This window comes from Rhea pennata, chromosome 20 (assembly GCF_028389875.1).
Source record: "Rhea pennata isolate bPtePen1 chromosome 20, bPtePen1.pri, whole genome shotgun sequence".
Classification (NCBI taxonomy): Eukaryota; Metazoa; Chordata; class Aves; order Rheiformes; family Rheidae; genus Rhea; species Rhea pennata.
In genome coordinates this window covers 8,112,239-8,136,572 of record NC_084682.1, presented here as the reverse complement: position 1 = coordinate 8,136,572, position 24,334 = coordinate 8,112,239, and the positions used below count along the sequence as shown (strand labels likewise).

General features: G+C 39.9%; 1 protein-coding gene across 1 annotated transcript; it reads right to left on the bottom strand.

Annotated features, from left to right (window-relative positions):
- Positions 1–526: 526 nt before the first annotated feature.
- On the bottom strand, positions 527–22,547 carry MYL10 (myosin light chain 10). Its single transcript, XM_062592575.1, has 7 exons — positions 22,445–22,547; positions 14,805–14,891; positions 11,944–12,019; positions 10,349–10,453; positions 6,622–6,700; positions 1,532–1,580; positions 527–779 (listed from the first exon to the last, which is right to left on the bottom strand). The coding sequence occupies exons 1-7, from the start codon at positions 22,445–22,447 to the stop codon at positions 681–683; spliced, it is 498 nt and encodes a 165-aa protein (XP_062448559.1). The 5' UTR covers positions 22,448–22,547; the 3' UTR covers positions 527–680.
- Positions 22,548–24,334: the final 1,787 nt, after the last annotated feature.

The following is a 24,334-nucleotide window of genomic DNA, read 5'->3' as shown; positions in this document are numbered from 1 at the left end:
TTGTTACTTCATGGGACTTCCTTACACATCATAAATGTATCTCTGAAGGTGGGAAAATCACTATTACAGGTTTCTAATAGAGCCTGGGTAATTCTATTACAACAAAATAGGAACGTTCCACTATTTTCAATTGCACCAAAGTAAATGAGCCAAGTGACTTCTGAAACTGAGCACAACACTAAGACAGAGAAGGCATCTTGCATTTTCGCAGGATCCTAAGATTGTTTTATTTACACTTTCATTGCTGGGGGCTGTGAAATGGAACAGAATTCTACTTACAAAGTGCTCTTCCTGGTGCAATAAGAAGATTTCTCAATTAGCACATGGAGCTTATGTACAAAAGACAAGAGGTTAAGCAACACTGCAGTGTCCAATGGGCCATCTGGTGAACATTAGGACTGTCAATAAATCACGAAAGCACCAGTTCATCAAGAAAATTCCTTTTCAAACCACCATCAGGAAAAAAAGGATGGGAAAAACTCACAAAATTGGCATTTTCAACTTTTATAAAAACAGGAGCATTAAATAACTTTAATCTAATTTCAATTGTTTTATTAATTCTCTTCTGATGACCACATTGCTTCACATACTGAATGTTTATTCCTTTGTCTTGCACACAAAAGCGCTATGAAATAATTTAATGTGTTGGCTCATCACAGGAGAAGTTCATCTCTTTCCTCTTAGTCTTTCTCCTCACCATGGGTGATAACGTAACAGAGGTTCTTATAGTCAAGATTACCAGAGACATCTGGAGGGAAAGCAGCAAACATCTGGTCAATCTGCCAAGCAAACAGGAGATAAGCATTACAAACACGGGACTGTGGAACAGCAACATGCACTGCTTTACATGTTCTACCCAGTTCAGCTCCCTTCTGCCCTGATCCTTTAACTAACATTAAAGATTTTTCCCCTAGTTTCAATAAAACTGAAATAAAAATCAGGACATAACTAGTTAACATAGTCCTGTTAGAGTCCAGAAAAGTTCCCTGTCAAAGAAACCCTCTCCCTAAAGTCCAGGTAAGCCCTGATCAAATAACGTATTCCCATCAGCTCTGCAGCCTGTTCCTGCCATGAACAAACTCCACTCTGAACCTCCTCTTCTAGAAACAAAGTCCTGGGCAGCAGAGTCCATGCTCCATCTCACACAGCCCAAGTCAGCACCTCAATTCAGAACTCACTGCAGATTTCAAACAAAATAACTCCCACGAGAAATGGGAACCAGATCACAATCCCTGCCCAAATGCATGTGAACTCTAGTAAATTCCTTGTCCAGCTCACCACAGGAAAGGACAGCAAGAGATAGGCCATGCTCACACTTGGATGGAAATCCAAAGAATCTGTGTGACTTCGATTTAACCATGGAACTATTCAGAAGAGATACTTTGAATTGTTCCTAATTGCTAGAGCTGGCATCAACCTTCTCACAGTCTAGACTTGAGCTGAACTCATGCATTTAAAGAGGGGCAAATGCTTATTGCTGAATAGTTGCTAGAGATTTATTCCTATTTTGAATAAGGCAGAAGGTCCTTACCTCTTCTTGACTGAACCGGTCTGCCTGTGTCATAAGCATTTCTTTGATGCTGTTCAAATAAAACGAAATAACCTGATTAAAGGGCGATAATGGCACACGACAATTCAGATGGCAAGATCCCTCCTGAAGTTGCATGAAGGAAAATATATGTGACCGCATAAATTAGAGCTGTTAATCCTTACATGATATTGTAAGAGATTTTCTGTGGACACCCATCAGTGTCAATGCCTCGCTCTGCCAACTTATTTTGCTTTTGTGACATTTTGTAGAGGTTTAAAATTGTTTAAGGTTATTACTCTAATTGTAATACAGCAATTTTGTATGCTTATCTTAACCTAAAATGGTAGGTTTTCTCACTTGCTGTTTAAAGTTTGGATCACTTAACAAAGCCAAAAGAGAGAATATTTTCTGTAAAATCTGAGGATGAAAGGAACAGAGCATGAAATGAGAAAGAGGACTTGAAAGAGACCTCCAGCAGCTATTCCGAATCATCATCTGAGAATCCCTTTATTTGCATGCAGGCGTTCCCAGAAGAGACTGTAAAACTGCGTGAGACCCGTTGTATTTCATGGTACAATGTCTTGATCTGGAGTTACAGAACTGTAACAAGGACCTTATCCCACACACAATCTGCAGCCCATGCAATTACATCAAAGAGAATATTTTGGGGAGAGACCCTCCGCTGATTTACCCTCTGTTTTCAAACTGGTAGTGGGAAGTCAGCTGAGTGTGTGTTTTTTTTACCGAAGTTTATAGGTGAATAGAAAAGTCGGGAAAAAATGATTACTGCTTCTAGTCTAACCTCCTCTAGATAAAATACCTTTATATTTCTCACAGTTACTCATGTACTGAGGGCAGAATATTTGCCATATGCTAAAACACCTGCCAATATGAACTCACATACACCACATTAACACCCCTTTCACTTGCACTGATAATTTCCCCTTCCTGTAGAAAAACTCTTACATTAATCCTAAATAATTTGCGTTCACACTGAAGAGGCAGAGAGGTTGTCTCTTTTTGTTATTGCCAGAGGTATTTGTATGTTATCAATTTTTTTTCTAGATCAGTAAAACAGATTACAAATCAGTGATAACAAATGTACCATCTGATGGACAAAAACAAAAGCTGAAACAACTAAAGAAACCTATTTCAGGAGCTTTGTAAAAGGCTGCTTTGGGGGGAAACTGGCAGTGAGGGGAGTGCAATAGCTCTTCTGAAAACAGCTCTTTCTACTTTTTAAAGTGAATATTTTAAAATAGCTATTTATAACAGAAATCATGCCTACACAGGAACACCTTTATATGAGCAAAATTCACCTAATATGCATGCAGATATTCAGGCAAAACAGTAAAGCGGCTTCCCTTTTTGCTCTCATACAACAGGCTTCTCGAGTGAAACAAGTCATACAGATAAAAATGTAGTTTTGATGGCAGAGTTACAGCTGTACTTCCTCATATCTCTAACACACATATTGTTTTTTCACTAAAAGGCTAAAACAAAGATATATCTCAATTTGCATAAGAGGCATACGTACTTCTGAATCTCTTTCTTACTGATACGAAGTGCTCATTTGGAAGGACAGAAAGGGAAAACTGGAAAAGGAAGTTTCTGGGTAACAAATAAAGACCTTACCAGAAAGGACAAGAGTGAAAATATTAATGTAAGCTTGGGGAAATACTCTGAATTCATAGACAGAGCTCAAGCTACAGTACATATTTTCCCTGCATTACTTTCCCATGCTCTTTGCTTAGCAAAGTCTTTCTCCAGCCCTTTCTCTCACATTGCTGGGTTTGTCTTCTTACCCAGGTCATTTGTTATGTGACTGCAGTTTTTGAAGTGGAATTCTCTGATGATCTGTGGTTGCAAGAGCTACAGAGATCATTCTCATCAGCATAAATTGATTATTGGGTGTATGTGCACTGGGACAAACAGCATTAACAAATGTAAATAGGAAGTGTGATACAGGAAGGAGCTTGGTGAATAGAAGGAAGCACTTACAGCAATTTTGTCAGAAGTCACAAATAAACTTCATCACAAACAGGACTGAATTAAAAAGAGATCTGGGTGCTATGTGTCTTTTATTCACATGTTTGAAGTATTTAGGAGGAAAAAAAGATCAAATGTCTAATTATAAACTTCTGATGCATAGCCCAGTAGACTCTGGCACACTCACAAGGAAGAAGGACTGAATTAAGGACCAATGCACATTTTCCATTATTTATTTTATAGGGAAATGAACACTTGCAATTTCCAAAGCTAGATTACGTACTTTCTTCTTTTTTGTGTGTATCTTTTTTTTTCTTTTTGAAGACTGTTCCTCAAAAAAAAAAAAAAAAAAAAAAAAAAAAAAAAGTCTTCTGAGCAAAAAAGAATACTGATTTGTTTTGATGTGGGTGTCAAAATGCTGTTCTTTGTCCTGGCTAACATCAGTTGCTTCTACAGTTACAAACATTTTGTTGCCATCTTGTATTTTTAAAATATTTTTTAAAATAATCTGTGAAATCTCTGGGCACTTTGCTTTTCCCCTAGGATTGAGCCTCACACAGAGCTGTCTTGGAGAAAACCAGGTGATTTTTAATGAGAAGTGTTCTACACCTATGATGAGAAACTCCACTAGCTCAGCCAAACTGATTTCCAAAGGTCTAGAATACATTTAAACTCCTTGGGCCCCATATTCATCTGGTACGAATCTGCAAAGTTTTATTGGCATCAGCATTAGCCACAGTTGATGTTGGCCTGACTCACTTTATCCAATGAATGAATGGTGTTTAGCGCTGAATCATCTAACCTTTCCAAAAGCTATGCCAGTTTACACCAGCTGAGAATTGAACCTAAAACATTTTCTCTTTTTGACATCATGCTATAGGAAGGAGTTTATGTGTGGTATAATGACGCAGAGAAACAAAGTCTGTCATCAAATTTGGAAGTAAGCTATAAACTCCTGGAGCTTCTGGAAAGGTTAGGAGACTTCATCCCAACTACCATCAGATGGACTAAGTGAGTCATTTCCAGACTAGAGGTGAAAACACGCAGAGGGAAGAGACATAAAAATCCCCAGAAGGATGTTAACTCCATGAACATAAAAAGAAGTTCTGATTAAAAGGTCAGCGTGGCTGGTTTTGGAAAGAAATATTCCAGGATTTTTTAATATGGAGAAATATTATTTATTAACATTAACAGTCAAATTGAAAGGGCTGCATGAGCCAACATAAAAATTATTTCAAAACCTTCAAATGTCTAAATTTTGGAAGCATATGAATAGAAGTTAAACCTCAAAGACATTCACGGAATTGATTTAATGGTTTGTTCTGTAATGATCAACATTACCCTCGGGTCTAATAAGTAAACATTATGCTCTGTTGTGGTGATGAACTAAAACAATTGTCTAATGCTAGCAGTGCTGTGGGGGTGGGGACAAGGTTGACCTTTTCCATCAAGTAAGAATAAGTATTTCTCTCTCATCTTCATTTTAGAGTCTGATTCTGCATTCCTAATTTTCCCCAAACTCCAACTGGCTTCAGTGGGCTTCCGGCATGCAAGGAATGTAGAACTGGACATAGAGTGGTAAGCTGCAGATTTTGTATGCAGCAAATTGTTACAGATAGTGGCAGAAAATAAAACATTTCGTGGTTCTTGTATCATTAGAAGGTTGTATTTCATGGTTGTGATTTCACTGCCATGTGATCTGGCCGGTTTGGTAACAGGATAATTTTACTCTGATTGTCTTGAGTCACTTCTGATGTACTTCTCTGACTCTTCTTCCCAAGCTATGTGGATAATGTTACCTCCCCTCCCTACGCTACTCTACCCCCCAACAAATATGAGGAATGTTAACCCTCAGCTCCTTCCAACTGTTTGCGCCATCCACCTATTGAGTCTTGATTTAATTAAGTTGGAAGTTCTTCAGTGAAAGACTGCTTCCTGGTTTTTGTTTGCATATTGCCTACCAGGATGGGACTCTCATACCAGCCAGGAACTGAAGAGCCACTGTCATTGAAATGCATATTGGTAGTGGAAGGAAATATTGTACCTGTATTTACTATTTTTATCTTACTTGCATAAGACATCAATAATTGCAGATAACATCCCGGAAAACTCGACCTCAGAGGTTCTGGTGACAGACTTAGGGTTCATTTATCACAACATCAGCAGAATCCCTTGATGCACATACTGTTTTGTAACTCATAGTTCCCTAATTAGCTAACTCTACATACTGTGCTTTATAAAACTTATCCAGACTGGCTGCTGCACTAAAAGTGCAGACACCAAATTCATCAAGAAATTTAAGAGCACATGCGTATATCTAGGCACATAAAGCATTTCACTGGAGTCACAGGTCAAACCTCATCCATTGCCCTGATTTGATACCATTTATCTCATTTACCCTGCATACACCACTCTGGCAGCATAATGAGGATTTAAGTTTGTATGATTAGCAGTTAAAGTCCTTTTACCATGCTTTGTTGGTGTAACAAGTTATGAATACAAATTAGATGCTGCCTCTTTACTTTAAAAATAGGTTAGGGAGCTATACTGATAATAATTGTCATATTATTAATAGTAATACTTGATTTGGCATCCACAGTATCTACCAAAATTTACAGTAAATTATTCTCTAGATGCAGAAGGCTGCAACACATAAGAAGGGAAATGTCCTCGCTAAAACCATGTTCCAGAGTTAATTAAATTGATCACTTTTTAAAAAAGGGGACTAGCCTTCTCATTTTAGTCAAGCACTCTCAGAGTTAGGCACCAGACATGCATTTTAATTTTACATATGGAGTTAATCTACAAAGAGTCGTGTGTTGATTTATATCCAGACCTTCAAAAAAGGCTATCTAATGGCCTACATGTGATTATATTTCCGTTGCCTCTTGCAATGTCTGAAGACAATAACTTCTCTTTTTGGTATACAAATACATTCATACAATAGTCTAGTCTTTTAACTCTGGCTTGCAAAGCTAAATGCTTCTCTGTCTGCCAGTTCATCTGCCTCTTACAATACTGTAAAAAATATAGCTTTTAAATGGTCTTTTAAACTGTGAAATTATTATTATTATTATTTAAAAGATTTGAAATAAACTTACTAGTCTGCCTTTATGTGGCCTTTTCCTTCTGGGTCGAAAATCTTAAAAGCATTCAGAATGGTTTCTTCTGGGTCCGTGCCTAAAATTAATGAAATATAATTTAGAAGCCAGGGTATATCTCTATAGCTGCCGCATACTTGCTAGGCAATTGCGTTCACTTGAAAACAGAGCAAAATGGCGAATTCTGCAGTTGTAGGTTTGAAGACAAAGGTTTCTTGAGGCGGCAGCATTTGTCATGTCAGATAAACAATAGAGGTGAATAGTTCAATGCTCAGAAGCTTAAAAATAATAACTCATATCTATTCTATGTCTGCAGGAGAGAAAACTTCCAGGAACTGGTCTCCAATATCAGTACCCAGAGGATTAGTGGCTTTCAGAAATGAAAATATAACAAACTGTTTCCCTGACTGGCTTCCTTTAATCCTTTACTGTACATTTCTTGTAAAAACACTTTTTGATGTTACTTGTTCTTCACAATATAGAGAAGAGGTTATTTCCCCGCTCTAAAGGGAATGGAGCTCATCATAAAATCAAAATGTCAGTGGAACGCAATGGAAACAAGATGATCAATGTAAAATGGTGATTTGCACTTACGTTCTGTAGTGCACTTCCACTTAAGGATCTCTTCATTAAATGTTACTTACAGAAACAGGATGGTTTAAAGCACTAGATTATGGCTCCAAGATTTTGCTTCTGCTCATAGCTGAGCACAGATTTTTGGTATGACTTTAACTTCATTGCTCCTCTGTTCCCAGCAATAAAATGATAGTGATAGTCTTCCTTTTCTTCCATCCTCTATCTGTCCCATCTATTTACACTGGAAAAAAATTATTCAGAGACCAGCTTTCACAGTGTCTTAATCTTGACTAGCGTTTCTGAGTATTCTGTAATACTGCAAATTCTGAGTATTCTAACTTACAGTCGGTTTCTATCCACACTGAAGTATACCCTATACACTCCATTTCTGACTAATCTTTGGTATTTCACAACATTATGGTACCATAATACAAATCATTATTCCTAACTGTAAGAAATCAAGTTTACAAACAGGTAACCTGAGCCATGCACAAATGAAGCTACCTGGGATGCTGAAATTTTGAAAATGTAATTATAAAAGAGGATAAGTATTCTGAGAATGTCAATATTACTGTGTTTCTGTTCCAAAGTTTGACCGAGATGGAACCAGAATAGAACCCAGGCAGGGCTGCCTGCCCTAATTACTATATACACTCCTGACACCTCCCCAGTCTTTTTATTTAAAAGATTCCTCAAGGATTAGTAGCAGTATCTTAGCAGATATAGTGGTCAATAACCCCAAATACAGCTTCCTTCTTGTCACACTCTGACCATGTGTATTCTGCCAAACTGCAGGCAATGTGATCAAACTGCAATGAATATGTGATCAATACAACAAGCTCTGGTATTTAATGAGTGTTTTGATTGTCCCATGAAAAGAAACTACTTCCAGCTCCAAGGAAGGGGCTGCATTTTAAGTAGTCACCACTGTGTGGGGGATTTTTTTTTTCCTTACTGTGTTTTACATTTTCTACTCTGTCATATCCTTGGACTTTGGCTTTGAAGAGAAGCAATGCAACAAGCATTCTTTATTGATTAGCTGGTAAATAAAGTGGTTTCTTTGATGTGCGGCATCTCTGTTTTCTGTACAAATTGTATTATTCTGACTCCCTGTAGAAACAGCTCCATGTGGTTGGCATTAACATAAACTGAGTTTTGTTAGCTGTTCATCTGGCATCATAATCTCGATACACAAAGCTAAAGCTCGTCCCGAAAATCCCAGCTTCCCCTTTATGACAGAAATCAATTATAGCACAACAAATTTTACTTAGAAAGCACCTTTCACCAAATTCTCTGAGTGGTACTTAGCTAATAAAAAGTGTTGCAAAATTGCCATATCCACTTCCTCTAGCCCCTTCTCCTTTTCTAATTGCACTACAAAGGCTCTTCATCCCAATTAGTTTTGATTGGGAATGTGCAGTCTTTTGGCTCTGCTTCCTTTGCATGACAAACCCAACCAGAAGGGCATGACAAGCACAGCTGCGATTTTCCCTTCACCAAATGGAAATTTAAAAAACCTCCTCCTCTGCTAGTAGCCAACAGGAAACCTGCAGACAAGAGGGGTATGCTTCACCATTCACCCTCCTGTGCTGGCTCTGGTTTTAAGCCACACAATTGGCAGGGCTGGACTCTCTGCCAGCTTCAGCAATTATAAGAGACAGAAAAGAAAAGAGGGAAAGGAAGAAGAGCTTGCTTTCATGCGCTGTACGATCACGAACATTGTGAATAGACAGGAGGAATGTGTAGCAGGTCTCTCCACCAGAAATAGTCACATATGGAGACAGTCATTATCTGCTGTGCAAGACAATATCTGGAATATAAAGGTGCAGGTACCACTATGATCAGGACACTCCAGTGTTTGGGTAACAGCATCCCCTCCTCCATGTCTGTCTAGGGCCTTCTCCATCAGCTCTTACACTTCCCAGACAGGCTGTATTCCTTAGCAGTCGTGTATTTCTTTGAGGACATCATTTACCAGTTATATTAGTTCTTCCTTTCAGACCTCTCTACTTTCTATTCTAAGGGTAAAGAATCTTTCATTGAAATTGTGCTCAGCAGTATAAAACTTGAGCCCAGTAGCAATACATGTTTTTCTTTTAAGAAGATGAGAGGGGTTTTTTTCCATTTTTCTGTTCATTTTATTTGTATCAGTATAATTGCTACCCCCAAGAAAAAAAAGGAGGGGGAGGAGAGAACCAAATCATGTTAGTTACTTTAATGGACTTCTGGGATGTGCTTGGCTAAAGCCTGAAAGGAGCAGAGAGAGGCAAACTACCTTGCTCTGAAGGTCAAGGCTTTCACCAGTCTTTAATGCATACAGAAAGATGATTAGAGGTTCCTCTTGGCCTCACACTTCTTCTCTTGCAGTTTTCAGCCATGTACAGTATGAGAGATAAGACTAAATTACTAGCTTCCACAAATAATTTAGTACCAGTGTTTTCTGAAGTTCTTACAGTAATTCCTATATATTGTGTGGCAATGGACCAAATTCCTCTTCCTTATTGTTCTGTTGAAATCCACTGAAATTAAATCAGCCTAATTTATCCACTAATTAGGAATTATACCATCAAATCTTCATCCAGCTGAAGCCCTTGGCAAAATTATTATTGACGCCAAGTCAGGCCAGGGCAGGGGCTTTGGGTTACAATTAACCCAGAAAAAGAGGGAAGTCCATGCTGCTCCTAGAGCTCCTTCATGCCTTGTAATTTCAAAGAAGGTGCAGAGGTCAAGTTTGCATAACAAGCCAAAAGAGTGCCAAAAGATTTATTCATAGACACTGAAGATAGCTTTAAACAGCTAACCCTCGTAGTGATACCAGTATACCATGAGCAACAAGGACTTCAGACTAGGGACCTGTAGATGGTGAATAACTCATCTGCACTGGACTCCGGGCTGCCATGATTTCATTACTTTCTGGACTTGAATGTGCCACTTTCATGTTAGCTTATGCAAGCTGAAATCGCATCTTTGAATTGTACTCTAGACTGTCCCTTAGCCTTTTCATACCTTAGCTCTGTCTGCAGAAATGGAGATCACTCCTTGCCTCTGAGCATTTTTCTGTGGATATATTATTATAATTTGCAAGGTGCTGAGATATTTCAGTGCTGAGGATCTTTGACAGATACCTCTCCAACCCCCCAAAGGTACTTACCTTTCAGCTTTTCCCCAAACATAGTAAGGAAGACAGTGAAGTTAATGGGACCTGGCGCCTCCTTCACCATGTCTTCTAGCTCTTCATTCTTGACATTCAGACGACCTGCAGCAGAGATCATTTTTCATAATAAATCACAAATTGTGTTTCAAAAAAATGATTCCCATTTACCTCCTCCCACTGGTGAACTCAAGGCCCTGTGCAGCTTTGCTAATAGCATGGCAGAACACAACTCCAGAACACTGTGATGTAAAACAAACTGGCAGAATTGGCTCTAAGATCAAATAGTGAGCAAAGGAGTAGGAAGGATAAGTAATACAGACCAGGCCAAAAGACCCGGACAAAAGAAGAGGCCACTTCCAAATAAATTGCTATGGTTTGTGTGTGTGTCTGTGTGTGTGTCTGTGTCTGTGTCTCTGTGTGTTTTTTTTTAACCTCAGGTGAAATACTAGCCCCAGTGATATTAATTGCAGAGCTCAAAGTGACTGAAGTGGATCCAATGTCTCTGTTTTTGCCCTCTTGTATATTAAGATGTCTTTGTGAGTAGAGAACAGATGGATGAGCTCAGTAATCCTATCTCTTCCCCATCATTGTGCTGGACTATTGATGAGAGCTTAGATCCTGGCACCCCCACTCAAACTGAGTGGTAATGTGCTGTGACTTTACTTCATAGGCATTCAAGGATTTCACTGAATGGGAAGGATACCAGAACTTGGCCTTAAGAAATAAATACTTCAGGATAGCAGTAGCTACAGGCCAAAGTTTGAAAACCTCATTGTCACAATAAAGAGCTCAGGAGCTGCTGCTCTTTGCACTGACTCTGCTGGAGCCTGATTCCACCCCAGGGAGCACTAAAGATTCTTATCAAGCTCTTTTTAATAAGATCCAGATGGCCAAAGCCCAAATGCCTACATCACTGTTCAAGCCTCGAATGTTGCAACAAGGATACAGCTCGAAGTTTGGGATCATGAGCATTTTGACTTTTCCTTCACTTGGGAAGATTTTCTTTAATCTGCCGATGTTGGCAGAACTGTGATGTACACGCAATGCACAATACTTAATCTTATGACATGCACATTCCACCCCATATCAAGGCACAACAGCACAGAACCTCACATGAAGTCTTCCTACTTTGGTGTGGGCAGAGGGGCAGCTAGTCCATGACAGGAACGTTAATTGGTAGCTATTGCATGGCTCCTAGATGAAAAAGGTACAGCTTGTGAAGCCTGGATTCAGAGGCAAATCAGAAATGCCTGGCACAGACCCCTACTTGGGTGGGCTTTTTATGAAATGGTTGAAGGAGAGGGATCAGTGCCTCTGGAGAGTTGCCAGGCACACAGCTCTGTAGCACCCACCCGTGAGGCCCAGAAGGACCTTCATTTAGTTTCTGAAAGAGGCTGCTTGATAGACTTTTCAGCTGGAGGTATGCTGTCAAGATAGCAATCACTATGAAGGAGGAAGATAAAATTGAACAGGTTTCCTTTTGCTTCCTGCATATCTCTTGAATCCCCCCACTCCAATTCTAATCTAAATCTTTCTTATGTGCTTGAAATTTAACTGCACTTTTCATTATTTAATTATTATTATCAGTTTACCTAGTGCAGCAAATGTGTCTCTCAAGTCTGCTTTGTCAATAAAGCCATCTCTGTTCTGATCCATGATGGTAAAAGCCTGTTGGAAGAAAAGGGGCAATTTACTGTCAATGCCATGTTGCACTGGACAGTGCTACAGTCACACATACCTGTCCAAGGGGCAGTATATCGATACTGCAAGGAAGAATATTTAACATCCTTTGATTCGTCCACATCATGCCACATTATTGTACTTTCCTCACTTTCAACATATTACTGTATCTTGGCCAGGAGCTTAATTAAACCCTCCCAAACCTCTTCTTACTAAATTAATGCTCAGTGCAGCGTGGAGCTGGTCTGAAGCCAACACTGGCAGCTTGAGCCATTCAGGCCTTAACCCTTAAAAGTTTGAACTAGGGAAGCTCTAGTCACGGGTTACTCTGTGTGTTTTGTACCTTTCCCACATTCCAGTCCTTTGGTCATCTATCATATTCTGTAAAGCATTTAATTACTGTAGATATCTCTCTACTATTAACCTAAATTCAGTTTCTTATGGACCTTAAAACAATGCTTCACAGAAGGAAAGCTGAATTTAAAAGAGTACACAGAAATTTAGGTTTCATGGTATTATTTATTCAAAGTTTGTTTCCCTTTCCAATAAGTTGTGTCCTTTAGATGCTACTAATTGTGCTCTGAATGACCTTAATGTGCTGACCTTAAATACTTCTTGTCAGATAAAATTCAACTTTTGATTTTGATTCAACTTTTTTTCTATTTTCAGCCAACACAGAATTTATGTGCTCTACCCATTATTTATCCAGCTCACTAACCGTCTCTCTACCTATTTGCATGTCTGTCTATTTGCTGCCATCACACTTTTCATGTTTCATTGATTTTGAAAGATTTTAATGACCTGAAATTCCCCTGAACATACTATGAGGAATATTAGTAGAACCAGTCATGTCTCTGAAGATGGTTATCTGTCTGACATGTACATCAATATCAGAGTGTATCTTTACAACGACCAGGAAACATTTTACTTCAGGATTATTATGAAAGACAACATTCCCATGAGAATGCAGCCAGTCCATTGCAACTACAGTAACTTGCGAAGTTTTAAAATCTACAGGGTATACTTCTTTCCATGACCATATTATATTAACACATCTTCCTGTAATTTTACCTCTAGTTTCTTATAAAGCCTTACTGCTCACATTTCAGTTTGCCCATGTGATTACTTGCAGCATACATGCTCATAACCCTTCATTTACCTGCCAAGCCATCACCTAATAGAAAAATTAAGCCTAACTCTTTAGAGTTGCTTTCATTCCTTTTTGGGAAACTTGCTTTATGGGATGATTAAGCATCCTCAGAATTTGGAAGCAAAACAGACAGAAATATGAAGACCAAAGTAGAGCCCTGCAAGTTCACAGAAGAAAGGAAGAGCTTTAGAGCTTTAGAGTAGTGAACTTAAAAATAACATAATCACTACAATGCTGAAACATTTTCTAGTGAGCTCGTTGAAATCTCTGGATGAAACTGTTCTGATCAAAACCAACTTTTCAACCAAAATGAAGAAATACTTTTCCCCCAAGTATACATTTTTTTTTAATGCAGCATCACTTGAGCTCTTGGTTTTCAAGACATTGCCATCATTCTGCCACTGTCCCCCTAGAAATGTTCCAAAGGCTATCTTATTTAAAGTAGTTCAAAAGTAGCATTCTGACTAGTATTTATTTTTGAAGCTAGGTCTTGACAGTATTCCTTGGAGAAAATAAAACTGGAAGTTCATAGGATTCAGATGGGAGCTGGGAGAAGAGTATTAAACATGTGCCTGTTAACTGTGGAAAAGGTCAGCAATCTCAATTAATTTACTTGAGCCATATTTACAATCCTTTGTATGGGTTTTTAGTCTCATTCACCATTGAGCTTTACTGGTGGGAATCCTCATGAAAAGTTGAAAGCCAGATGTACAAAATTTACAATACCTATTTATCGCATTGGATTTTACCTTGGATACGTGTGTGTTTATGTGTGCTTATGTGACCAGTCATAACTAACCAATAGCTGAAAATGCAATAACAAAGAGTTAACAAAAATGGAGAAAAATTATAACGACAAACCAATGGAAACTATGATGGCCTCATGGACATTTCAGAATCAGAACAAGAGTGTAAGCTCATCAAACAAATTACCTTTCTTTAATTATGTATCAGCTTTTACATCAGCCCATTAGATTAGCCTCCTCACAGGTAACTGATGAAAGAATCCACAATGTCCAGTAATATCAAATTCTTTGGGGGCTAAAAGATGCTTACTTAGTTAACCTCAGCATGCTGTTTTCTTTTATGGGCATTCAAGGAGCAAGCAGGCTGAGGGCCTCTCAGTGTGTTTGTTTCTAGTTTGTGGGCAGTGTTAGTAGGGCACAGAAGAATATTTTCTATTCCTATTGTGGAACAGTCCACTAATTAAAGTCCTGGTTCAATAAAGCAGCTCTATTCAGGACACCACTTGAGCACTTAAGACTCTTCTTATTAAAATACCACTTAACTTTAAACATGTGCACAAGTGTTTTCCTGAATCAGGGCTAAAGTAGATGAGGTAACAATTTTATTTTTTGTTGACCTTAGGGTCTTTTTAAATAAGCCTAGGGTTTGAAACAGGAGAGTTAGGGAGGGACAGAATGAAGGAATGAAAGAATGAAGGAAAGAACAAACAAACACACAAGGAAAATGATATACCAGCCAAAACCACAGAGATGATTCAGAGAACAACTGTGTATTCTATTAAAGCAGACGGAGGATCGAATAAAGATTACAGACAAAACCTGTGTTATCCATTAGCAGTGATGGGACACTATATGGAACAGCAGAATAGTGACCAACCTCTTTGAACTCCTGGATCTGGGTTTGTTCAAACATAGAGAATACATTGGAACCACCTTCTACCCTCTTCTTTGCCTTTTTCGGAGCCTGTAATATAAGATCAAGTATGTGTTAGCTTGTTTGTTAAGAACCCGTGAAAACAAATTCCATCTTTAACTGAAGGTAGAATATATACAGTCAAATAATACAGGAGGATTGTGTTTTGTCATGATGAATTTTTTATTCTTCAACATATATATATATGTGTGTGTGTGTGTGTATGGCATATAAAAATGCTGGTTTATTTACAGATTAATCTCTCATTAAGAGTTTCTGCCATTGCCTTGCTCTAGACTAGAACCTGGCAGCTCAGAGAAACAAGGACAGCTCATCACTGTGCTGCTTAGAAAGCAATGTGGGACCCAAAGTATGATGCTGAGAATCACAGCTGGGCCACTGCATGTTCCCTGGGGAAAGCCTCTCCCAGAGCCTTTGACATAGGAGTCTGCTTCCCTTGCTGCACTGGCTTTGCTGAGCTCTCTGCTAGGGGAGGAGTGACACAAGCTTATAGTCTCACTTGGAGATGTAGGCTGAAATTCCCATACCTGCAGTTCTCAAGAAATACAAGTAATTCAGGTAAGTGGCTATGAGAACTCCTCTTGCGCAGGGGTAGGTAGCCAGGCTCAAAATGAGGCACTGCATGAAGGTTCAGCTAGGGAGCTATAATGGGAAATTATATCTTTTCCTGGTGACGCAGAAATGTTTAGAAGTCTATTGTATTTGGACCAACACTGATTGAACAGATTCTTCCTAGGCAGAAATGCCTTCTGCACTTGGAGGAAAGTCTATATTCTTGCACCAAGCCCTGATAATACACTACGTTGCCTTACTAGCCTAGATAACTACAATATTTTCGATAAACAGAAGGCTAGGCTTTTATCACCAGGCTATAGTCTGAAGGCTAAGGCACAGAAAGATTGGGGAGAGAGCTGTGATTATACTGAAAAACCCAATGTCCACTAAAAATGAATCAGAAGTAGGCATAATTATATACCTCTGAATAAGGGCCCAATCAGTTTGCCTAAGACAACAGTGTTTTTGTTTTGCAGTAAGGAATCGAACTGGTGATTCCTGTGGGTTACAGAAATGTTTTAACCACAGCATTATCCTTATTTGGGGCAGGACAACAGGCTACAAGGTCTCCTGAGTTCCCTTCCAGATAGATTTTTTTTCTGTATCATTTCTACTTTTAAACTTCATTATCACAGTCCTACCTGGTTCTCATGTCATGGAAAATTAGTTTTATTCAGTTTGGGCTATTCTGCATGAAACAGAAGGTAACTTCTACTGTCTCCTTTCATCAAAATAAAAAAGCCTGTGAAGGCTCAAATTCAATACTGATTTCAAATATCCTGAGGAGCAGAGCAGCTCAAGGAAATATTCCCACTTGATTCTGTTAGAAGCATACACTGTCTGATCAATTTAATTTGCCAGGCAGATTTCCGCACTTAGCCATCCTCTTGTAGATCCCAGGTTGAAAATTAGGGCTATGGTAGACATTCACCCACATGCCCACCCTGCATGCCTGTCAATCTCCAATCGGTCAATGCAAAGAACTAAAATCTGGAAATAGGAATACAAATGGAAAAAAAAAGTATTTGTAGTGAGGATAAAAATAAGGATAAGATGCCATTGGAGGCATGGAAAAAAGTGAATAAATGGAATATTTAATGAATGTGGAAATATTGATTTTGGAATAAAGAGATTCCCTCCTCCTCCTACACATGAAATAAGTGTTATTTTGAGCAGCAATGGGCAGCCTTCCATGTATCGTGAGGTGCCTGGTGGAGGCTTTCAACACTTCCAGATTGAATGGAAATATTAAGGACAATCCTACGTATTTACAATGTATTTGTTCCCTGAGGTAAAAGGAAAGCAGATGTGACCCAGTGGAATGTATTGCGAGCTGTCTAGGGGAATGGACCACACGGCACAGGGCTAGCCTCAGCTTTTTCGGGTGCAGCAGCAGAACTGGTTCTCCTGTGATCTTGTAGTGATCGTTATGAAGGCAAAGTATACGCTTTCCTGTTCTCATACTCTGTTCTGCTGTGGCCAAATATACCAGTGATATTCAACATGGTAAAAATTTTCCATGCTAGTTAACAATTTGCATCTTTTAAGATTAACACCACAAGGAAAGAGAGTGTGCGCCAGCTCCAGGTTTTGTGAACTTTATATGCCAAACACTGGCAATACGCACATTCTTCCTCAACAGAGCTTGATGGGTTCCCTACGCAGTAACACTTTAAACAGGGATTACAGTGGTAAGGAAGGGTCAGACAAACACAAAAGCTGTGGCTCATAGTCTATTAGAAACAGATCATCATCAGCAGCAAACACCACCCAAAAGTTTCTTAAAGTTAGTGACGTTCTATTCTAAGCAGAAGAGTTTGAAGCCTATTTATCCAGAGAACAATCACCGTACTAGGACAACTTCATTCCAGCACGATACTTGTTGTGGTTACTCTTCGTCCATAATCTCCAGGGATGATAAAGGACTTCGGTGCCCATGTGGCTCATTCTATCTTTAGTTTTTCTGCTGAAGCTCTGAGTGCAGATCCTATTTATGATCTATCTGGTCACTTGTGGAATGGGACTAAGACCACCAGTGCATTTCACAGGGGCCAACGAACAGCTGTTGGGTGGGAATGGGTTTCCATCACCAGTTTCAAGCTAAGCCTGTTGGCGTCAAAGGTATCCAGCATTCTGGATCATCAGTTGCTTGTCTTTTTGTAGTTGCAGTACTGGGAACATAATTTGACTGTTCTAAAAAACTATGAAATCTGTAATTAGAGAAAGAAACTGGGACTTGATTTTGCATGACTAGTAGGTAGGGAGCTGAGATGGCAAGTAAGGATGAGCAATAAGGAGGTGGAGCAGGAATATTGTCACTGCCTTTCTAATGGGTAAGTCAAACGCAAAGGCAGCTCTGGGAGACTAGAAACATGTCTGAGCTGCTGGCTGACAGATCTAAACTCTCCAGAGTTCTTTAATGAACAGAAACAGGATTCTGACTCAGGAGTATCTCTCTGAAAGAGTTACCTAGCAAAAAGGGCAACACAGAATTGAGCAAACACACGGGTTCTAAACTGAGACCTGTTGAGTATGTAGTAGGTGACCTACAGAAAGGCAAAAAGGGGACTGAGACATCACTATTCTCTGTCTTGATTTCACTATTTGTAAAATGTGAAGGGTAGCTAGTTGCACTTTGCAAAGATAGTTACTCTATCTTTACAATGTGTGCTCTCAGACTGACATACAAAAGGTGCCAGAAGAGGCTGAAGAGCTGGGGGTCCCCTGGGCTCGGATTCCAAGGCCTCGGTAGCACAGCAGTGGGAAGAATGTTGCAACTACTGAACAAGTCTATTAATATTCCTGCCTGAGTGTATTAATCATCCCATTGTGAACAGAACAACACTTCACTTTAGAAGAGAAACTGCAGGCTTGTTGCACATCACTCATTTGTCTTACCAGTGTTAGTGCTCTCTCAATTAGCCTGAGTTTTAAAGGGTCTCTTTGCTTGTTTTTTTTCTTTTTTTTCTTTTTTTTCCTGGTCCCAAGACAGCCCTACTGAGCCAGGCATTTGCTTTGAGTTGTGTTTCCTTTGCTGAGACTCTTTACATTTCTCCTGTCCGGTAGTTTCAGAGAGTCTGGGAGTACAAGAATAGGGCATGGATCCTTACTTCAGAACATAAGCCCTTGTTTACCCTGATAAACTTAAAAAAGTCTGGGGCTAGAGTAGGTTCATGACATCAGAGATAAGAACCAGTTAGCTCCTTCAGTGAATTTCTCAGACACCCCAGAAAGCAGTGCTAATACAGATGAGCTGCTGCCAGACAGCAAAGGTACAACTGCATGAGATGTTAGCTACTCTGCACTGACTGCTCAGTGCTCAGGCACGTGCTTCTGCCTTGCTGCAAGTACAAAGCAGCTGACTCCTACGAAGCCTTTTTTGCAGAGCAAGAATGTCTCCATGGACAGTCAGGCAAAATAGGCAGTAATCTGACCATGAGCTGTATCTTGGTTGCCTCATGATATTCACGTAGACATTGTCTTTTGGGGAGGTCAGTCCCCAGTTTGGTCCTTCATGTCCTAAAATGCTCAGAAAATAGGCTAAATAAAATAAAGATGACACAGTGTGATATTGCTGACAGCCAAAGTTAAAACACAAGCAGAAACCCCTCCCTACTCAACAACTTACTGTGCATTTTCTGTTCTTTAACTGAAAAGGACACAAAATCTTTCCACCAGTGGATAAGCAGGTCTCCTGGGAAGGCGTTCTTTAGAGAAAAAGAGTGAAGTACACTATTAAGAGGCTGCTTTGGTTGTCTTTTACCCTGACTCATTCATTCAATCTGGGGTAATGTAGGCCTAAGATGCTACCAGCTTTGACTACACTCTTTCACATTTTAGACTTCCTTCCTTTGCAACTACATCAGTGGCTACAGAAAAAACAGAATCATCCATCATGTTGTTCAAATTCTGTCCACCACTGTGATCCACAGTACCATGTCAGCTCTGAGTTACTATTACTTTTTCAACCAATACACATTCTCTTTGTTTTCTACCTATTCTGGAATCTCAAGGCTGATGCTCCCTGTCTTTGAATTTTGGTTTTTACTGAATCCAGCCTCTGAATTAAAAGTTACATCTCAGGCTCATCCAAGAGATTTCTGCAGTGTTGAAGAGATTTTTTGTTGTTACCGCCACATGAGTTTGCTCTATTGAGATATTTTACATTTCATCTGTACAAAGATCCCATAGCATGGCTTAAGTCCTTTTGGGACAGATGAGCAGAATATGGCCAACCCAAGTGCTTGCTTTTCAGGGAAGAGTCTAGAGGAGAAAGCAACATAAACTTCTCTAAGGGCACAATTTGCATTTCAAACAGGCAACAGCCTCAGATCGTTCAAATAAAAACCCACATTATCAGAAGTGAGGAACACAAGATCTTTTTATTACCCACTCTGCGCTCACAAACAGATCCCTCCCCTCTCATCCTCACTCCATTTCATATGTAGTCCCAGCCTCCCACACCCGCACACAAACACACACACCTTTGATCCCTGCTAGATACAAAAATCTGTTGGACTGCATCTTCCTTGCTTCAAGCTCATGTACACAAACACATTCTCCTTTGTCCCACATAATGTCTTTTCCCAGTCACAGTCTCCTTTTCTCCACATGCACAGCTAGACTGAGAGCATGTACTACCTCCCAGTACTTATCTATGAAGGCAGATAACCTCTCCAACCACAGATTGCTTAACCTCCGTGACCCAACATTCACTAACTGCTTTCCTCACCCAACAATTTTTTTTCTCTAGCATATACATATCCTCCTGTTTCATGTGAACAGACAAACAGCCCCGTCCACCCACACAGTCCTCTGTGCTCACACACACACACACTCATGTACGCACACATAGGCATGCATGTGCACATGCCTACACAGCCAGTTCAGCAGTGAAGCAGCAGGCCACATTTTCAGCTAGTGAAATCAGCCTGGCTCCACTGAGGTCAGTACTTTGTTCAGTACAGGTGGTACATTCCAGGCAGTTACACAGGCTGCAAACCACATTCGATTAGAAAGCGATCTATTTTTGGGAACAGAGTTCCCTTCAGCCTGCAGAATTTGCTACAAGGTGTCACTGGAACTGAATAAACACAGGGATATTTGGGGATATGAAAAAGGCCTCCCTCTCCTGTCTTTCACCTCTCTTCGTTCCTTCACTCCAGCAGCATCGTGCATGTAGAGACACCGCAGACCCAACTTTGCTGAAATTCCCTGGAATTAACGGAGAGCCGCGGAGCCGCAGTGCTCAGGATTCCATCCCGCAGCACTTGTGTGGTCTGCGCTCTAGAAAAATTATCTCCCTGAACCCTGCCTCTCTCATTCTCATCAGCCCTGTATGTCAGATCCTAGTAGCACTGGCTGACTTGTAATTATTTTTTACTATGCTGCTTTGTCTGCACTAATCCTTTGAAAGTAGCTTTACTGCACATCTGAAATATTATGATGCTATAAAACCTCTGTAATATTTATAAATCCCTTAAGACATCATAAAGAGAGAAAAAAACCTCCCCACAGACTTCATCTAGCATAATTACATATACATTTCCCTCTGATTAATAAAAAATGATCACTTCCTATGTAAAGATATTCTTCAGCTTTCTTTCATTAAGACTATTTTTTCCTTCCCATTTTAAATCTGTTTCTTGTGTCCCTGTACAGTAAGGTATCTCAGAAGATATTTTCCCAAAACAAAAGGCACAATGAAATGAACCACCACAGAGAATCGTTACTTGAACTGGGAGCAGGGAGACCAAATAGAGCCTTTTGCTATAGTTTCACATCTCCTAACTTACGCAGTTTGGCTACAGAATGTGCTGAAATATTTTAGAATGTCAAGCAGTGTAGTGTGTCATGTCACCAAATAGGAGGGAAAGGAACTGGCAAATAAAAATAAAGAGGAAAGGAAAGGAAAAAGAAAGACCCAGCACTCTCCCCCCACCAGCCCCCAAAAGGGCTGGCTTAGACTTTAGCGAAGCCGATTAAAGGAAAACCTGTAAATCCACAACTGAAGAGGCAGAATCAGCACAGACACTGTTCGTCTCTAAAACGGTGGTGAAGAACACGGTTAGTGGCTCGTGTTCAGTGAGAAACTTTACATAGGGCTTGCACAGGTGGAAATCGGAACCTAGTTTTGTGCATGGGTTTCAGAAACGACTTTGAACATGCTTTTATCCTGCTCAGAACAGCACTTGGATCACATTCATCACCTGTTTAAATGGGATCAGGTTTAAACTAAGCTTTGAGAAAGCTTTTCACACACAGCTTCCTCTCCAGTATCCTCCAGAATCAAATAATGCATAGCCTAAGGGAGCCACTGGGTAGTATTATATTAAGACAGCCTGAAAAGGACCTGTGAATAGGAGAAAAATGAGGAGACAGCTGAAATCACCAGCTTTTTTTTTTTTTTGGGGGGGGGGGAATATTGTTGTAGTAATTCCTCTGAGTTTGCAGAGCCAGATCTGCCTGCCGCCCCTTAGGCAGGGATTCTTTGCTCTTTGGAATGACTCCGAGTGCACCTTGATGCCGAGGTGACATCTGAGTCCCCGAGCTAAAAGCCAGGAAGCTAAAAGCAAGACAGGAATCTCTGCAGTACTTCCTACTTCTCCCCCCATCTTGAGAGCAATGTAGTTACAATTACAGAGATATCCCTTTCCCTCACTCCTTGTCAAGCTATACCAGACCTTAGGGCTAGTTAATACCAGCAGTGCCAGTCACTGCTGCTCCACTGGATTTGTTCTGGAAAGAGAGGCATGAGCTCTTCCCTTTAGCAAGTGCATCTACGTCGCATAAATCAAGACTGTCATCTTTTTCCCTACTTTCTGCATTTGTTAAACTGTTGCACAAAAGTCCTTTGAAGCTTGCAGCTCACTCTATGGGCTATATCTTCATTCTGAATGTGATACTAAATATGATATTTCATGGGGTCCAATGTGATTATTACTGCTCTGCTAGGATGGTCATGGTCAGAAAGAAAGAGAGACAGACAGAGAGGTAAACAGACAGCCATGGGAAAATATAAAACCTACCATGCTGCTGCTGCTCCTTCCGCCCCTTCTCTGCCAACTAGTCAGCCAGCAAACACAATGCCAATTGTCTCTTTATATAGTGTCACCATGGAATAAAAATATGTCTGCTCCAAGTTTAGACAATAGATGTAAGATTGGAAAAGTGCAGTAATTGGATCCCAATACCATTCCAAGCATCTGTTCCACGCAGGGCTTTTGCTTTCACAGAAATAATGCAGTAGATAAGCAGAGTAGGCAGTTGGGATACAATTGGACGGCACTCACAGCAAGCTAGAGCTGAAGGGGTTTTCCAATGTACTTCTAAATAATGAACATCACGCACACACTAAAGAGATTTTAAATGGACAAGGCATCCTGAAGAAGCAGAAAGAGAACCACACTCCTTGAGAAAACAGAGAAGAAACTAGCAGTAAATCCTGGCCACTGAGGCAGCTGGTTGCTTCAGAGCCTGATGCCCTCTTTCAGAGCCCTGGTAAAATCAGTGAAGTTCTGTATAGCTGCAACTGTAATTGGGATGTATGCTGGAAAAAAAAATCTCTACAGATGGCAATAAAGTGAGGCTGATCAGGTCTGATTTCCCTGAATCTATCATACATGCCTGAAGTCCAGGAACCAGATCTCAAGCTACTGCAAACTGATGAAGAGTTACGGACTTCAAAGCATGAAAAGAGAGATGTGTAGGAATGAACATAGCGCTGAGAGTAGAAGAAAATAAAAGGCAGCATAGGAACCACATGGGCCATGTCTCTCAGGGAGACACACATGGACATTAATGCATGCACATTCCATCCCACCCATAAATCATTTTTGGCATTATAACAATGGCCCAAAACTTTAACCAGTCCAAACTGGCATAATTCCACAGAAGTGAAATCATACTTACTAAAGGTCTAGTATGTGTGTGTGTGAGTATCTATGCAGGACAAATGGTGCATTAAAAAAAGCAACAACAGGTTTTTCAGGAACATGCGTTAGCATCTGAAGTGCAGGTCTACAGCAATCACTCTGACTTTGGGTCAGAAATGTGCTTAACCAATTAACTGAACTTGGAGACAGATGAACGTTTAAGGATCTAGCTGAACAAGAACCTTGCTATCTCTTCAGGTCCAGCCCCTTACCATGCTGTCATTTCTAATCTTAGATTTGACTGCATGCTTTTTAGGGCAAGGACTGTTTTAGGTGCTATGAAGTATCTTGAGCACCTACAGAGATAATTAAGTATTAAATAAGAATAATACAATTACTCTGGCTTCTGCAAAACTGTCGTGGATACAAGTCAGAATTTAGCCTACTGTTCATTGTTCCAACATCAGTGGAGTTGTACCAAAATCTAGTGTAATGCAGCATAAAAATGAATCCCTCACTCCACTCTCCTGGAAGATAGCAGACCCATCTTTGTACTTCAGACTGAATTTGGTAAGCTGAAAAACTCAGAATAAGGCTTTTGAGGAAAATCTTATGGAATTTCAAATGTTTCCTGTAAGCAATGGGACAAAGACTTATAATGTTCACTGGTTTAGGTCCTGCTCAGCAAAGCTGTTGAGCATGTATTTAATTTCAGGGAAGGAATAGTCCCACTGAAATCAATGTAACTGCTCACATATTTACATTTAAGAATGTGGTTACACATTTTGCAGGATCAGCGCTCTAATCCCGACACCAGAGCCTTACGAGCAGCCGCTTTGCCATTGACTTCACCAGCCCTAGGATTCCATCCTGTGACTGCTCTGTCCTTTTTTTGGAAGAATACTTATTTTTTCATGCAGCCATTTCATGTGTTTGTCCTAACAACTCTATTAACAGATGCTTTGTACTGTTTCTTTGAGACTTTTGTTTTCTCTTATCTAGTATATCATCAATCACGATTATTATCGCCAATATGCTCCTTAG

Excerpts from the sequence above, each read along its gene's own strand:
- MYL10 (XM_062592575.1), bottom strand. Across the intron at positions 12,020-14,804 it reads AGATCCAGGAGTTCAAAGAG|GCTTTTACCATCATGGATCA; the intron begins GTTGGTCACTAT and ends TTCTTCCAACAG. Across the intron at positions 1,581-6,621 it reads GGCCACATAAAGGCAGACTA|CATCAAAGAAATGCTTATGA; the intron begins GTAAGTTTATTT and ends TTATTTGAACAG.